Genomic DNA, 17,503 nt, shown 5'->3' with positions numbered 1-17,503 from the left:
CCTGTCTTCAAATGCCCCAGAGCTGTGAATGACCACCCTGGTCCCTCAGAGCCAGACAGAGTGACCCCAGCACAAAGCAGCTTTTTCCCTTGAGGGTGGCCATGCTTCCATTGCCTGGGCACCCAGGCCTATTTCACCCTTAGACTTTGCTCTTCGTTTTAGTCTAGACTCACTGAGTTTTTCCATCATGAGCCAGATCTTTCCAAGGGAGCTGCAGCACCAGGCTTGCAAACCCAGCTGTCCTGCTGCCTCTTCACCATGGCACCTCACCTCCTCCAGGTGATGCTTTTGGCCTCCTGGATGGCCAAAAGCACTGCACAGGAACACAAGGGGGTTCTACTACTCTCCACAGAACTTAGAGAAGAAAAAACCCACCTGTCACTTACTGATGTTCCCCCAGCACTCCAACCAGCAGATCATTTGCTCTTTACCCTCTCTCCTGGGCACTGTGCTCCAAGGAAACCACTCTGCACTTCTCTCCTGCTCAGCCACTGCTGTCTACAGCTTACTGTCAAGCCAGGGGGGATGTCACATCTGTTATGCTGGTTTTTTGCTGCCCCATACCATATAAAGGACGGGTTAATGAGGCCTCTGACTTTTTTTTTCCAGTACCTCAAGGGAAAGCCAGCACCAGCTGCCCACCACAAAGTCTAATGACCTACTGAAGCTGCCATCAGCTCTGACTCCCACAGACCTGCTCCACTTCTCAGACCACAAAAAGAGCAAGAAAGACAATTATGTCAAGAATTTGCTATTAACAGAAAATTAAGACTTTGCAATAGGACAGGAACCATGCAACTAATGTGTTGCATGGTGCAACATAATATATAATATTATGATATTAATACATAATGTGCTCAGCATACATAATGTGCTCAGCTCCTCACGCTTTCCTAGCGCTACAGCCTCTCACATCAGCAGTAGTCAGGCTCCTCCACCCTGCCACAGCTTTCAGGTACTGGTCAGCAGGATCCAGCTGAAGAAACCCTGGGAGCCCAGCTACTAGGCAAGCAGTTATTGCTCATACACAGTCAGCTCACTGTGCTTCTGCATTATCCAGAGTCCTGTCCACCTCTGATGCTCTTAGCTAACAGGACACACCTGGGACAAACTGCCAATGCACAGGTTTCCTCTTCCCAGTTACACCACAGAATGAGAAAACTACTGTGACCTACCAAAGCCCACCACAACCTACCCCAAAATAACCATTTATGATGTCTTAGAAAACAGAGGATTTGATATTTTGCAAAGCCAATACACTGGTCCCAGCACATCCTTCCTGAATAGCATTGTGATCTAGTTGTCTTTACTGAGGGAAACAGGAGATAGCAGTATTAAACCAAAACTCTCAAGCAGATGAGGTAAAGGAGGGACCAACCCAGGAGAGAAGATGGGTAAAGCACAGATAAGTGGAGCAAAATTTCTATATTAAATATTGATAGTTTTATCACTCTTTTTTTTCTTTCTTTTTTTTTTTTTTTAAGGATAAAAGCGAAGCAGCACAGTCCTCAGGTGTTTTTCTGAGGGCAGGACACATTTGGCTTGCTGATCTCATGGAAAGAAAAACAGAAGCACAGAAAGTAATTCCTAACCCATTTTACTTAAGCAACATACTTTTACATAGAGCACTAAAGAGGTGCAGCAGGAGATAAACCATCAATGACACACTCAGCCAAACAGCCACAGCACAGGCAGGAGAAAATACTCCTGGAAACTCTTTGGAGAGGTGAACAGGGTACAGAGAAGTCTCTTTCTTCCCCAGCATCTGGAAACACTAAAGGAGATTTTTCCACCATTTAACAAAAGGAGCAGGAGAACAGAGCCATGGCTTTTGCTCACATGGAGTAAAGCATCAAGTCCTGGTCTGCTTTGAACACCCAGAAGGTCTCCACATGAGGATGGGGAAGGAGAGAGGCAGGATAAGCAGAGGCTGTCAGGAATGCACTGTTCATAGGAGGGTTTAGTTACTGCAGTCCAGATCTGGGACTGCACCATGCTCCACATGAAGCTGCTCAAGCTTTGTGGCACCTCAGCAGATATCTCCACTGGCCTCCAAAGGACAGTTCCTACAGAGCCAGGCAGGAAGAACTGGCCCTATCTGATATTCAGACTTCCATCTCACTGTCCTTCCAGCATAATCCACCTAAAGGGTCTGACCCAGGAAGCAGCCAGTGCCTGCTCAACACCAGGACTAACTTCAGCTGAAGTGCTCTCGGTAATACATACTGAGAGCACCCAGCACCCAGGCAGAGACTTGAGGGGCCTCAACTGTCAACAGCCCATCTGCTAAGACAGCTGTAAATATGTAGGAGTCCACATTCCTCCCAGCTTTAATCTGCTGTTTTCACTGAAGCTAAATGGAGGATGAACTTGGTCCCTGGTGCTTCAATCAGCTAGCATAGCAAATTCTTTTATCACCTTTTTTCTGACATGAGGTAAATAAAAACCAAATCACACTGCTAACAACAGGTAAATCAGCTCTTATTTGAAACATCTGCCATCTTGCACCAGCACGAGCTGCTTCTCTTTAATCACATCCAAAACATGCTGAAGGACCTCTGGGTGGGGATACTTGAGATGCCGTTGCTCTCTTCATCTCATTTACAGAAGGATAAGCCCATACTTAACACAAACTCTACTGCCACTCTGATTTGTTAGTAGTCAGGAGTCAGACACTTTATAATGATGCCATAAGTGGCATTCCCATTGTTGGCTTTCAAAAAAACTCCCAGCACATATGATGGGATGTCCATCAACCTTGCCACAAGAATCTCTTCTTAATCCCCTGAAGCTGCATCATTCAAACTGTTCTTTCTCCTTCTTCTTTACATGTGGGAAACAAATACAACCTGTGCCTCTAACCCTGTTAGCATGACTTTTAAGCATTACCCATTTTGCAAAGGTGCTCCACTCAGTAAGGCATGAGTCAGTATGAGTTAAGCAGGCAAAACCACATTACCACAGTAAACTTGTTTTATCTTGGATCAGTTCTGGTCTTTTGCTTGTTTTTAAACCCAAAAGTTGGTTGTGTCATTTGTCAGGGGGAATTTGCCTGTGTTGGCCCTAAACTAGGAATATCACTGCCCTCTCCTATACATTGCAGGATGTCCCTTTGAAGGGCCTTCTTCAAGAATCCATAAGCTCCCCAAGGAGCTGCTGAAGAACTGATCTCTGCCACGTGCCTCCTTTTTGAGCTGGAGTCCCAGGCCTCCCCTATTTAACACTGTCACATAATGCCTCTGGGCAAGAAGTCACAGTCCCTGAGACAGGATGTTGTTTGTCCTTCATGGACAGAGGGCAAGTATATCCCCCTGACACCTGCCAACAAGACTATCTGGGAAGATAAAGGTCAGCTCAGGGCTTCTCTTCTTCCCTGTGTGGTGTCAAGGTCTCACATTTCTGCAGGCTGGTATACAGACATTCCAGAAACAGTCCCCTGACACCTTACACTAATCCCCTACAGGTCACATCACCTAGACCTCACAGTGGCACAGACTGTAGAAGAAATTAAAGCATCTGTGCATGTATGTAAAGGAATTCAATTAAATTAAATACTGCAGAGATACTGCTAAGAAAACTGACAAGAGAATTTCACAGCAAAAAGCAAATACAACAGCCTTTATCAATGGCAAAATAGTGGGGGCAAGTTTGCTTAACTGGAGGGCGTCTGCTACTCTTTTCTCTTAATGTGAATTAAAATAGGGATCAAGAACTTCTAATTTAAATGTAGAAGCAGGAAAATAAAGCCAGAGGGTGCTTACCCACTAACAGAGACAAATTAGGGAAAAGTTTAGAGGATTCAATCTCAATAGGCTCTAATGGGAAGGAAGCATTCCCTCCTGAGAGAAAGAAAGCATCAGCCTCACACACCAAATTCTCATTGCCTTGAGTCCCACTAATAAGTCTTAATTTTTCAGAGCCTTTGGGTCAGTGTATGGTGTATGACAGCTATTGAACAAGATTTCAGACTAAAGTACCAAAATAATTTTGTTATTACCTTGGTCATTAATTGGAGTCATCACAGATGATATAAATAAAGCAAAGTCTGCTGATGCAGCAGACCTCCATGTCATGTAGCCAAAATTTAATTTAGGAAAATGAACATCGAAAACTGCAGCTCCTGTTGTCAGCTTGGGGGAACAGTGAGATATTCCAGTTACTGGCTACACCTGTACCATCCTGACTCTCAACAACTGGAGAGAAGTCAGTGAATCTGCAAAAATTCGGTGTGGTCCTGAGTAATGGAAAACTATAAGCTTGATGCACACAGACCTCCTCTGGATAGAGCACAGGTCAGCAGTTCAGGGAAATCAGTTTTTATTTGTGTCTTTGCTTTTGATCTGCTGGGTAATCCAGAAGGAAGAGAAGTCACTTTCTCTGTATTTTTTTCCACATCTACAAAATGGGAATACTGTCTCTCAATCTCTTTTGCAAAGTGCTATGAGATCTACTGAAAAAATACCAAGCAAAAGAGCTAAGTATCAATAACAGCATTCCCCTCAAAATGACACAACCATGACTGTGTAGGTGATCAAATAAAAAACTTAGGTTGACAGTTTCCTCAAGTGCTGCATGGCAAAAAGGAAGGCCAGTTAATGATGCTAAACCTCAGCGTGACATCCTTCAACCAGAAAACCAACACTTCCTTTTCTCCCCTATCACCTGGACTGGATCTGCTGGAAGAAGCCAACAGCCATCATGGCAGGCTAGTGAGCAAGGGCTTAAGGCTCAGGGTCTCTATGTCCAAGCCCTGGTGGACAGGAGGGGAAGGGATACTGACCTTCCTTCCAAACAAGGGTGGCACAACACACAGGAGAGAGGGCAGCAGCACCAGCATGTGCTGTCTGCCCTGGGGCAATTGGTAACCAGCAGCCTCGAGACACAGCACCAAGGTGACCTTGGTGCAGACAGGACCACCTCTAGCCACTACATGCACACAAAGACACGCATTTCATGAGCCAGAAAGTGTCTGAAGCCCCCAACAGGAGAATGATTTTTCACTGCACAGTGCTGTGGCAGCCCTTTGGAAGACCAGCATTACCAAACTAAGCACATGCTGGGAGACAGCCCAAGGCTCACAGTGACTGATGGTGCAGACACAGCCATGCGCGCAGCAGCCTGCAGGATTCTCTGGGGAGAAGCAGACAAGGAGAGGCAACATGCAACTTGCACAACATCCTACCCAAATCCTGAAGGGAAGGAACAGTATCTCACTGCCTATCAAGGCAGGCTTAATATGTTTGTCTCCAGCAGTCTGTGTATTAAAGGAGCAGACAGCCCTTCTGATACCAAGTGCTCTGCCTAACACACTCATAGATAAGGGACTCTAAGTTTCCATGTGCTACCAAAGTTTAGCCACACTGACTTGGCAAAAAGGCTTTGCAGCCCACTGAATACCAGTTCAACACCACAGCATCTCTCAATAGCCAGTTCCTTCCTGAGCCACAAGCAACACTCTGTAAAGGCTATGGGCAAAGAGCTGTAGTTCTAGTAGCCTGCAAGTAACTTAGCAAGCAACAAAGGCACCTACCAAAGTAGACCTCTTGGCCTAAGCCTTAACTCAGTACAGCTGCTGCAAGTGACAAGACCACAGCAGAACTTCATTATTGTCTAGCATATCAACTAGCTATTGGTAATTGTGTATCTTTCCAAGTGTTCTGAAACAAGACATCGACAAATTTCCATATGAATTTCGACAGTTTTAAACAGAAGAAACAACTTAAGCAGAGAAAATTCAAATTAAATTTAATGAATTGATAGGAGTTCTCTTTCTAATGTGAAAAGAAAATCCTTTAAAACTCAATTCATTTTTTGCTTCTGGCTCTTAATGATTTCTTTATTGCTTAGTCATGATAAAGCAGCAGGGTCAATCATTCTTCTACATTTTCATACCTTCAAGAACCTAACCATCTATTTCCATACAAAATCATTTAAAAGTTTTCAGTCATCTTGCCAAAAAAAAAAAAAAAGGAAAAAAAAAAAAAGCTTTTGGGTTCATTGATCCTTTTAGTCAACAAGAGAGCTAGGATTCCACTTTAGCTGCATAGGTTATATCTGGCCTCACTGGGGCAGGAGTTCAGAAATAACAAATGTATTGAAAAAGAGGCAGCATAATCAAATATTTGAGATTTGATCAATTCCCTTCTCAACAGACGACATCATTCAAGATTATATGGCTTGATTTTCAGATATCCAACACTCAAACACACCCATACATGCACTCACACACATTCTGCAGAGAATCATATTTCAGTAATAATGGCATTGTTTCAATACCCCTCACCTTGGCCTGCATTCTCTTGTGCTCCCACCCAAAAGTGAGTAAGGAAACTTTGACTGTGTTAGTCTAGAAAGAATCACAGAGGCAATAAGCAAGACCCGCTGGCAGGACCCATTTCCCTCTTGTTCTGTAAAGCTCACATCAATTCAGCTTTTTTTGGTCTCATATATTTTAGGGAAAGCCTCTCAAAAACAACCCCGAGACTGTTTATTTTGTCTTGTTATATCTAAGTGAAGATCTGTTCTCCCTTTAGTTTAGTTTCCAGGGAAAGTCCTTATCCTTGGCCCTCAGGATCTGGTAGGTGGCAGCGCTTCTCCTACAGTTTGATCTCGGAGTGCTGTGTAATCCAATGCCCCTCAGATTAATTTAGCCATTGCTACACTTCAGGAGGCCAACCTACAGACTGCTTACAGATCATCTGCTGCTGCACAATGTGAGTTTTTAAGTTCGTGTGATGGAGAGCAAGCTGAGAGCATGAACTGAAGCTTTGCTCTCCTTCAGTTTACACAGATCAGTGCTTCTCTGTGGCTGCAGTTCTGCAGATCCTTAGCATACATGCATAGCCACGGCAAAGCTCAGCACCGTCTTACGTGTTTGCAAGATGCTGTTAAATAATTTGTCTCCTCCATGAGTCAAAAAATCTTACCAAAGTGACTCCACGAGAAGACTGAGACGGTTAAGGCAGTGAGGTGGTCATGCTGGTGCAGGAGTTCTACACCAGCATGGAAACTAGAGCCCATGTTCCACTTTCCTAGGCAAGGATCTAAACAGTAGGCTGAAGGGGAAGCACGCTAACTTCTCGCTGCTTTCTGACTCCCTTTGTATTGCCAGCCAATCATCTTAGTCTCCTTGCTCTCCTCTATTCTGTACTGGGCTTGGTGAACTCTTGGTTCCCCCTTCAGGGTGCAGGGAATGTCAATACCTTGTAGTGGACCCCCCTCAGTGGCAAGGCATCTAAGAGGCAGGGACTCAAACATTTAACCAGGCAATGCTCTGGCTATTTGGTGACCCAGTGTCTTCAGACAGCCCTGTACCAAGCAATTCTGTGACTCATACACTGCCCTCTGGGTCAGCAAAACTGTACCAAACACCCTATCCACCCATCTTCCCAAATTGGGCTGAGCAAACTGTTCATTGGAATAGCAGCATTATGGGTCTGATGTCCAAAATTCAGATCTAAGTCACTTCAAGTTTGTTTGCAGCCTAAATATTTACTCAAAATGATTTTTCTGCATTCAGATTTAGAAAGCAGGGAAGGAAGAAAATATTAAACCCACCTAACACTGCTTCCAGGTTTCTACAGCTGCTACAACCCGGACCTCAAAGAGGAGCTAGCAAAATGCAGAACCAAACTGTGTTCACTGAATTTAAAGGCCAAAGATTGATTACTGAAAATTAACTCCATGTTTTCATTAATTCCTGTAATTCCTGGAGGTATGAATAAAGGAGTAAGTAGGGAGTGAATAAAGATATGTGCTGGCTAATATGATCTCCCTCCTTGTTAGGTTTATTGGCTTGATTAAATGCTATGTTGAGCCACTACACTAATTCCAGCTTCAAAATAAATTAAAATCTGCTAGCCACATGATCTTCATGGCCACTGTGGCTAGTGGGCTTGTTCCCAGCAGGCTTCTGATGCAGAAGTGAAAGTCTCATTAATGCATTAGGTGTGGTCACCATTTTAAATACAGTACAAATGTCTTGTCTACGTTCTAGGCCATTGCTGGTTAAAAAACTACAGTGTTAAGCAACCTACACATACTTGTTTTCTGGAGTGCCTTTTTTTTATTGGAGTCTGTGCCACAAGGCTCTGCTGAAAGTGATTTGCTTTAACCCAAGGGAAGCAACTGTGTGGGCATGCTCTGACCTTCTGTCAGTTTTCAAAGACAAAAAGAAGTCTTCATTAACCAGCACACGAGAGAAAGGGAGTACAGATCAGAGTACTCTTTGGTACCCCAGATCTGCTGGTCTTTCACTGATGGTCTTCTTCAAGCAAGGAAAGTCTCTGTTTCAAGACCTGGTTAAAGCAAAGTAGTGCCCATCATATTTTAGGTAGCCCGCTCACAAGAGACTATAACCACAAACCTAACATTCTTCTTTGCTTTCTCCACAGAAATCAGCTTGTAGTTCAGTTAAGAAGACTGACCTGCACGGTCCATCTTCCCAAAAAGGCCAGATTAGGACAGCTGATCCCCTTCCAGTTCTGACAGTGGCTGAAGCCAGCCAATAGGAGCTTCTCTTCCTCTAACAGGAAGAACACATAATCAAGCATCAAGACTGTGGATATTAGCTGGATTAAATGGTTTAGTGGTTAGAAGGGCCTATCAAATTAGGACATCCCTACTTTGCAGAATTTAATATATTAACATACTTCTGGGCACAGTATTGGGAGGTTTGGTACAAATATCTCCTTTCTCTGATGTGCAAGCCTGCACAATTCTTCCTGCAATAGGTCAAGTGGTTAGGTTTTAACAAAAGGAACTAGGCACTTGGGAGTTTTAGCACCAGGCTCACACCTCTGTCCTACTCCCTGCTCAACTAAGGGATTTTTCTCATTCCTTACTACTGTTAACAACAGGTACTTAGAGCAATTAGACATTATCACCTCTCTGGACTTTATTACTTCCTAGCTTAGCATCAGCTACTTAGTATGCAATAAAAAAAGCTGAATTAATAGGTGGGTGGTGCTTTCTTTCTTTATTCTGTATGAAAACACTGGGTCATGGAGCCACATGGGCAGGCTGTGATCTGTAATGCTTTAGACCATAATTGCCATTTGCCACAGTATTTTATAAGGGGGAAAACCACTGGTAGCAAATGAACAGACATACAGTGATCATAGAGAAGGTGATGTAGGGAATACAGGTAGACCATAGAGTCATAAAGGCTGCAGGGATTTCAGGTTCAGCAGAATAGCTTTGCAGCTGTGTCTGTGCTGGGAATTAGCTGCCACACAGACCTGCCAGTTGCACAGGCAAGCCTAGGGACACAGGTATGAAGTACTGCTCATGTGAAAAAAAAAAAAAAAACCAACCCAAGGGCTACTGAGCAGCTCTTGCATGCCTGGGAATAATTGTTATGAACCTCTAATCTAGGGATTGCAACAAAGTCCTGTGTTCCTTATGTTTGGTGTTCAAAAAGAGGCTTTCCCATATTTGCCCAGCCAAGTAAAACCCCATCTTTTTCCTTCTTTCTCTACCTTAACTCTCCATTAACCCTTAGCTTTAATACAGGACCTCAGAGAATGATATATTTTCTTCCTGTCCCCTGGTCCCCAGTATTTTTGAGCCTCAATCTGTCATTCCTAAGAGGGAAGGGACAAGAGCTTTGAGCTCTTAAATCCTGCTGTCGGCTCTTGCCTGATAGAAGTAAGTAGAGAAACTGATAGAAAGCTGCAGAAAGGAGCCTGTCCCTTGTCGGCATTCACCTGTAATGGACTCAAAATGTGGGGTTAAATACCACAACTAGACCCGAGAACAGAAATGAACGGGATACTTACACAGTTTCATCATTCTTGAACTCCAACTCGCCGTAAGTGTCTTCAAAGTCTTCGCCACCCCCTTTCGCTGTCCCTTCTACTGTCCTAAATGGCACTATGACTGTACCCCGCGCACCTGATGTCCTTAGAACTTTGACTTCCATCACACCAATGCTCTCACTGACGTGTATAATGTCACACTCAAATGTGAAGATGCCAGCATGGTCATCATCCAGGATAGTCACTGTGGCCACACAAGGAGAAGCCAACATGGCCTTTGGGTATGGGGAGTTACTGAGCTCTGGAGGTTCCTCACTCTCTACCACACGGAGATTACTGAGCCGCACAAAGAAATGCTCATCTTCCTCAAAGATGTCATCATCAATAATTCCCACAGAGAACTCCTTCTGGGTCTCCCCAGATTTCAAGACAACAGTCCCCTCTGTGAACTCATAGTCAGCACCAGCATTGGCAGAGCCATCCTCTGTTTTATAGTCCACATAGATGGTCTTGGACATGTCCCCTCCTTTCCGCACCACTGTCAGGAGAACGGCACCACAGTTCTCAAGACACTGGTAGGAGCATGGGTCAAAATAAATTTTGGAGATGAATTCTTCAGGTTCTTCTGGCCGTACCTCATGCAAGCTAGTGGTTCTCTTGGCTTGCTCGGCTGCGTGCTTTTTCAGAATATTGCCAGCTCCTGTCATCATTCTGGTTGCCTGAATGCGATAAAAGGCTCTGCTCTTCTGCTGGTGAGACAAGGCATAGTAGTTGGCCATCTCCACCAGCTGGTCCAAGTCCTTTTCTGGGTGCTTTTGCTTCAGGTCCTTTAGGATCCGGATCATCTCTTTGCGAGATTCATCTACCTCCTTCCCCTCCACAGTCACTAAGTTCCCATCTAGAAAGTGAGAGTTCATCATCTTGCCATCCATCTCAATTCCCTTAGGGTGGTCACCTTCCGATTCTATGATAATGCCCCTGTGCTTATCAGTACGGTACTTTTTGTGCATATACTTGTAGAAAAGCAGACGTCTATCTGCTATCCAAGCCAGAACGACACACAGTGGAAAGAAAAACAGCGTGAGCAGGCCTTCCCAAACCTGAACCACACCTGGAGAGAAGACAGCAAGGATCATGTACAACCAGATGTAAGCAAAGATGCTCCATGCAGCTGTGACAAAGAAAACCCTCAGGTGTTTTATCTTCCTGGTTTCCCCATCAGGGATCACATAGACACAGATGGCAATGATGATAAACATATTGAAAGCAGCACTGCCAACAATTGTAGATGGCCCCAGGTCTCCAGCTATGAATCCATGCCCACATACTTCTATCAGAGACAAGAGGATCTCAGGAGCAGAGGAGCCCAGAGCCATGAGGGTCAAGTTGGAAACAGTTTCATTCCAAATCCGAATGGTGGTTGTTGTGGTCTCTCCATTGGGTTTCTTAATTGTTATTTCTTTCTCCTGTGATGTAATGACCTCTATAGATGCCATGAAACGATCTGCAATGATGGAGACTCCAAGGAACATGTAGATCAGCGCTACAAAGTATACGATAACACGGGCAATTTTGTCCCCAAGGGATGGGTTTTCTGGGTACCATATTGGCAGGATAACACCCTCCTTGCAGTCAAAAGATCCTGAACACGAGCTGTTTTGTACTGTACTGGTTGAGTCTCCCGTCAGGCCAGCATCCACCTGCAAACCATGCAAAAACAGCACAAAAGTAACCAGCCCAAAATGGAGGAAGGCCGAGGTGACAGGCTGCAAGCTTAACCACGCCATACACAAGATGCAACTTCCACTGTGTAGATCCAAAAAGGCCGAGAACCTGAAACAAACAAAACAGAGAGGGGGGAGGGAAGCATGAGAGAGAAGGAAGATGCAACATTTACCCAGATGCACTTCAGTATCTCACCACTGAAGAGTAGTGGTAGAGATGTATGGGCTGTCTCTCTGCCACTTTGAAGAAGGTATTTAGCAGGGGCTCTAACAAACTGCAACATTTACATACCCTGCAGATGAAGATCAATTGCTAGAAAAGTAATTCAGAGGAAAAGAGTGTGTGTGTGTGTGTGTATATATATATATATATATATATATACATACACACACACATTATATATATAGTGTATATATATATATGTAGTGTGTATATATATATATAGTGTGTGAATATATATATATTTATATTTATTAAAAATAGCTCATTCCTGACCTACGTCACGTGCAACAGGAGAACTGAGTGCTCAGCTAGTGCTCATCTAGTGATGCCATGGTGATCCCCAGCACACAGCACTTCAACTCAGCACAAGCTGTCAAACCTAAGGACCCCCCTCACTCAGAAATCAGGGAATAAAACAAGTCAGTAAGTCTCTAGCAACACAGAAAGTACCACTTAAGGTCAGTGATCAATCTCCAAATGAAGTCCATTTGTAGGACGTGATTCAGTCATAAGTCATGGAGTACATTTGTGGCCAAATTATCCCAACAAAGAGCCCTCCTAACAGGCTCAGAGTCTGCAGAAGGGTCCCCCAAGCCCTGATGCACAAGGAGTTTGTGTTAGAAGGTAAAGGTATCAACTCAGAAACAGGGCAGAAGACTCATGCTCGGCAAAGTGCCAAAGGCCATTTATCACTAGCCTCTCCTCTGCCATCTGGACCATCACATTTTACATCAATAATCATGCTTTTAAATGGTCACAGAAACCTACAAAAATGCCACATTTAGGAAAAGTTGTGCTCATAAAACTCAGAAGACAGAGCAAAATATATGGACCCCCTAACATTACCTCAGCATCCCTAAGAAATGGATATATTTTCAAATATCTTCTAAAATGAAAGTAATCTCTAACCTAAAATACCATACAAAAACAATGGAGCTGATCGATGTAGCACATAGATTTGGCATATCACTGCCCAATAATACCTTCTATTACTTACAGACTACATTGCTGTAGGGCTTGGATTGGATTCTGAACCCTTCACATTATCATGGATCACGCTATTCTCCTTCCTTCATAACAGGCCTCTGGAAGAATTTGATCTCAGGCTTAACTGACAAATCACATTTGTGAGTCCAGACACAGGCAAGTATCTCACAGGAAACATCAACCTTAATAGTGGCATTATCTACAGCACTTGGAAGGTTCAAAAGCCTTAACTCCCACTAACTTTCATTGAGGTTTGTACTGCCAAATGAGCAGGCCTGGGAAACATTTCCCTTACTGTAACTACCCAAATCTTGGGCAGAAAGTCAAACCAAATCTCTCAGGCTCCCTTTGTAGTCAGAGGAAAGAGACACTCATTTCCAGGGAGTGATCCTTTCCGTCCCACCCCGTGCTGACACAAAAGGTGTATTTAAGACCTACATCTCCAGAAGGGATTATGTCCCCTCACACCTCTCTCTGCTGTCTCATGAGGGTGCCCAGTCAGGCAGTTTAGAGCAAGATGCCTGAACTTCAGATGACAGCAGTTCAGAAAGATTAACTAGCTCCTGAACACTTGAGGAGATCCACCCTCCTCTCTGAACTGTAAATATTCCAGACAACATTATTGTGTTATCAGCAGTAATAAATGCATCTCAAATGGCTATTTTATCATCACATTGTGTTGCTTGCCTATTTCCAAAAGCGGGTGCAATCTTCCCAATATCAACAAAAAACATTTTCAACTTTCAGATGAAAATCTATAAAGACAGCAAAACAGGAGGGAAGCATGAACACAGACTGCAAATGAACAAAACTGTTCCTGACAAAGCACAGCAGAGGGAAGAGAATTGATTATGCAGTATCAGGATCACAAATCCATATCTGACACCCTTGATATTAAAAAACAATACAGTTCTTCATGCTGTGTGGACTAATTCAGAAGAGTGAAATTCTCCCATGTTCGCCTGTATACCTTCCCACTCCAATGCCTACTTACCTATCCTCCCGTATCCCACAGCCCTGGTGCCTGATTGAGAGCCCAGGGAGAAGAGGGACCTCAGCCTCAGCCCCAGCCTGGACATCTCACTTAAAACACCCCACTGCCTGCACAGCTCAGGGTCACAGGGAGAACTGAACTGCCCAGCAAATACGACTCAGATTCAGTTTGATGCTCCCATTTTCTCCTCCTTCTCTCTCTGCACAGTACTTGCCTAGATTTTGGGCTGCAAGATGTTGGGAAACCCCTGAGAAAGGGCCAGTGAATATCTGCAGGCCAGTGACTATGAGCAAGGCTAAGATCTCTGGGCTTCAAGGTAGATGTGTGCACACAACAGCAAAGATGATGCATTCCAGGTGCCCCTGATACAAAGTGCACACAGAGACCAGCTGCACGAGCACAGCAGCTCCAAAAACACCCCAGGCACATCAGATCATCCTTTTCCATACTGCAGCTGCTGGCAGGTATTCACCAACCTCTTGATACTTTCAGCTCCCAGCTCCTACTTAACCAGTAAGTGCTGTGTCTTGCAAGATCAGCCATGTAGAAATGGCTGACAGAAAGACAGGAGTACTTTCAAAAACATATATGTGACTCAGCCACCTAAATTTGGTTTCAAAAATTATTTAGGAGTCTAAGTGTCACTTAAATTCAGATCCTTGTCTAGGAATAGATCAATGACTAAATGCCCTCTGAAATAAATCACTGCTACCACCAACCTCCTTCTCTGTGGGACAAACAACTTCTGTAATTAACACTGTCTACCTTCTGTAATGCCATGATGATTTCTATTGCTAGACATTCCTCGACACACTCCAGGACCTTGCCAGTTCCACTTAAATTTTTAATTTGATTTTAAGTGGAAGGTAATTTTACTATTATTTATCAAACTAATAGTATGTTATCTCAAAGACAATCTCTGCCAGGGTAGCCTCTGTTTATGTGTTAGGATCTCCAAACTCAGGCTATGTGTTGCAGACTGAAATCTCAGAATTTGGGAACATTTTTCTTCACTGATTTTCATTTGCTTTGACATCGAGTAGAGGTCACAATCATTTTTCTAAAATGAAACGATAATGACCTGATCCTGCATTTCTTTGCCACAGATAAAATTTCCCACAGGAACTTTTCTCACAGCCATGCTGTCTAATAAGATCTTAATATATGTTCATTAACATGAAAAACAGTGACCTAACCAAACTGAAAAATACAGTGACGCATTCTTACGGTAATACGCCTACTGAGAATTGCTGAAAAAATGCTTTATAACAGAATAAAAGCATTAAATTTTAAAACTGGTCTTAAGAAAACGTTGAGGTAATGCTTTGACACTCAGTGACAGAGGACAGAAGAGTTAAAACTCACTCTTTAGTTCCAGGTCAACAAGGCTGCTTACACAAGGTGCAAGTTCTCCCTAAGGTATAGCTACTAAACTCAGTCCAAAAACCAGTGGAGGGAATTCCTGGCCTTCCCAGGGTGCAGTAGACACTCCCCACTCCTCCTCTAAGCAGCAGCATTGATCTCAGCAGGGCTGACTATGACAGGAGCCAGCCTTTAGCATGAGACTTGCTAAAGTCTCTCTCATACTTGAGCACCAGGCCTCCAGGCTGGCTTGCAGCACAATCCTGAGTCACTCCTAGGCACTCAGGAGGCATCATGGTGTCACCCCTCTGACACCAGTGTGACAAAACACATCCACATCTGGCACAGAGAGGTGTCATTCCAGCACTGTCACTGCCCTGGCCCTACAGGATGCAAACAGCTGGAGGCTGCAGCAACAATAGAAAGTTAGTTGGTACTGGGTGATCACAAGGATCATAATTTCTACCATCTCTTCGCTATCAGACACAATTTTCTCCCACAAGCCTCTGCCCTGCTACTGCTTCCAAATTGAATACATACAAATGAGAGCATTGGCAGTGAGGGGACCAGAAAGTGCCCCTGTATGGTAGGGTAAGTTCAAAGCAATCAATCAATGCAAAAGAGAGACAAAGTGCTGTGAGCATCACTGCACCAGGATGAGCAAGCATTCAACACCACGGCTCTGGGAAGACACATAACTGTTATTTTAGTGGAAGGAACTCCTTCTACAAGAGTTGACAATGGCCACATCATCTATAAATGCATAAATAGAACCCATAAATAAAAAGATGAGTCTTTAAATCCTTCTGAAGACAGTCCAGAGGGTAGTATGGACCACACTTGTCACAATTAAGGTCTCTTCCAACCCAAAACCCTTTGTGGTTCTATGAGACAATTCTATGATATTTTATAATAGCTGAGTTTCAGAAGACTGATGGTTTGTCTCCTGTAGATTTGTATTTGGCATAAAGCTGGCAAGGCTATACTGATCCCTTATCATTTGGCTGTTTGTATACAACTTCTATAATGAATCTAAAGGTAAGGATATTTTCAAAAGGAAGCATTTGCAAGAAATTAAATCAAGAGGCAACATAACACAGTGATGGCTGATATGTAACCTCCACATACCAAGTTCCTGTATCACTGCTCATTATATACAAAACCAAAGGCAACCCCCTAAGTCCCTAATTATTTCTTGTTTAAGCAAAAGGCCCCTTAAACCATCAAAAAAGCCTTTGGATTTGACCTGGAAATAAGATTAAGTCTTCTGGCACCTCTCTCTCCTTCCCCTCTTCCTCCCACCTCCCAAATAAATGAGACATGGGAGTACATCTGCAGCCATACATCCTCTCTCCCAGACTTGAGACCAGCCAGGAAGGGCAGCTGATTAGATCTCAGCAGGTGGTGTGCCCCACTCAGGCGTGGGTGCTGCACTGGGGCCAGGCAGAGACAGCTCAAGGTGCACTTGGCAAGCATCTGTCCCAGCACAGAGCAGATACAGCAGCGCTGTCAGCATCATCTCACAGCCCCACTCCAAAGCTGGGGGAGACAGAAATAAGGCTCAGCTTAATAACACGACTTCACATTCCTCAGTTCCAAAGCACATAAAAGCTTTTTGATTGAATATACAGGCATTTTTACAACCATGAGCTAAAATTGAAATTATAGCCTTTTTGCCAAAGAACACAAATAACTGACTTTTTGCAGAGGAGGTATTATACCTACTGCATGGTCCTCCCTCCCCCAACATAAAAGCACAGCAAAATATTTAATACAAAACAAAGCCTATTTTTCAATTTTCTCCATTGAAACGCTATTGAGCTCTTTGCTCATCACTACAAGAATAGTATCCAGAATGCAAGTTAAGATTTACCTGCAAGCCAAAGGCCACAGCAGTGTAATCAGATTCATTTTGTCTGACAAGTACACATTTCCAACACAGACCCGGCCTTAAACTGTCAGACTAATGGCACATGCCTGCCTATCTGAAACGAGCACAACCAAAGAGCCCAAGCTGACTTTACACAGATTATGACACAGCAAATAGGTAGTTTACCTCTGTACTACTGCACCAGCTAGGTTTTATGAGGGAAACAGCACAATAACTCATGTCTAGACCATGACAGATCCCCACAGTTCGGCTCCATGGAAAAGTTATGGCAGAGAGCTGTAGGCGCTTGTTGCTTTGCACTTCACAGTAAACATGCCAAAGCCCAGAACTAGCTGCCTATGGATTAATCCCCTTGGTATGTGTCAAAAGCAGCTTTTCTTTTTGCTCAAGATGGTGCAAAAAAAACCTACCATAAAAAAAGCTACCAGCTCTCTTAGCAAGTCTTTAATATTTACAAGCTGCTGTCTCTACTAATTTGAGCAATACCCACCATTCTAACATGGTAAATGGGTGTTAATTGACATAACAACTCAAGTCTACTAATTCCGTATAGAAATGCTGCAG

The 17,503-nt window shown here is 43.7% G+C and overlaps 1 protein-coding gene across 3 annotated transcripts in view; it reads right to left on the bottom strand.

Annotated features, from left to right (window-relative positions):
- The window catches only part of SLC8A3 (solute carrier family 8 member A3), a 92,004-nt gene extending 80,422 nt beyond the window's left edge, over nt 1-11,582 (bottom strand). For all 3 annotated transcript variants that reach the window (XM_050975640.1, XM_050975641.1, XM_009102008.4), the window contains exon 1: nt 9,780-11,582. In XM_050975640.1, the coding sequence (XP_050831597.1) occupies nt 9,780-11,545 (1,766 nt within the window). In that variant the 5' untranslated portion in view covers nt 11,546-11,582. The remainder of the gene's footprint in view (nt 1-9,779) is intronic.
- Nucleotides 11,583-17,503: the final 5,921 nt, after the last annotated feature.

This window comes from Serinus canaria, chromosome 5 (genome assembly GCF_022539315.1).
Source record: "Serinus canaria isolate serCan28SL12 chromosome 5, serCan2020, whole genome shotgun sequence".
Lineage (NCBI taxonomy): Eukaryota > Metazoa > Chordata > Aves > Passeriformes > Fringillidae > Serinus > Serinus canaria.
This window is presented reverse-complemented; position numbering and strand designations above follow the sequence as displayed.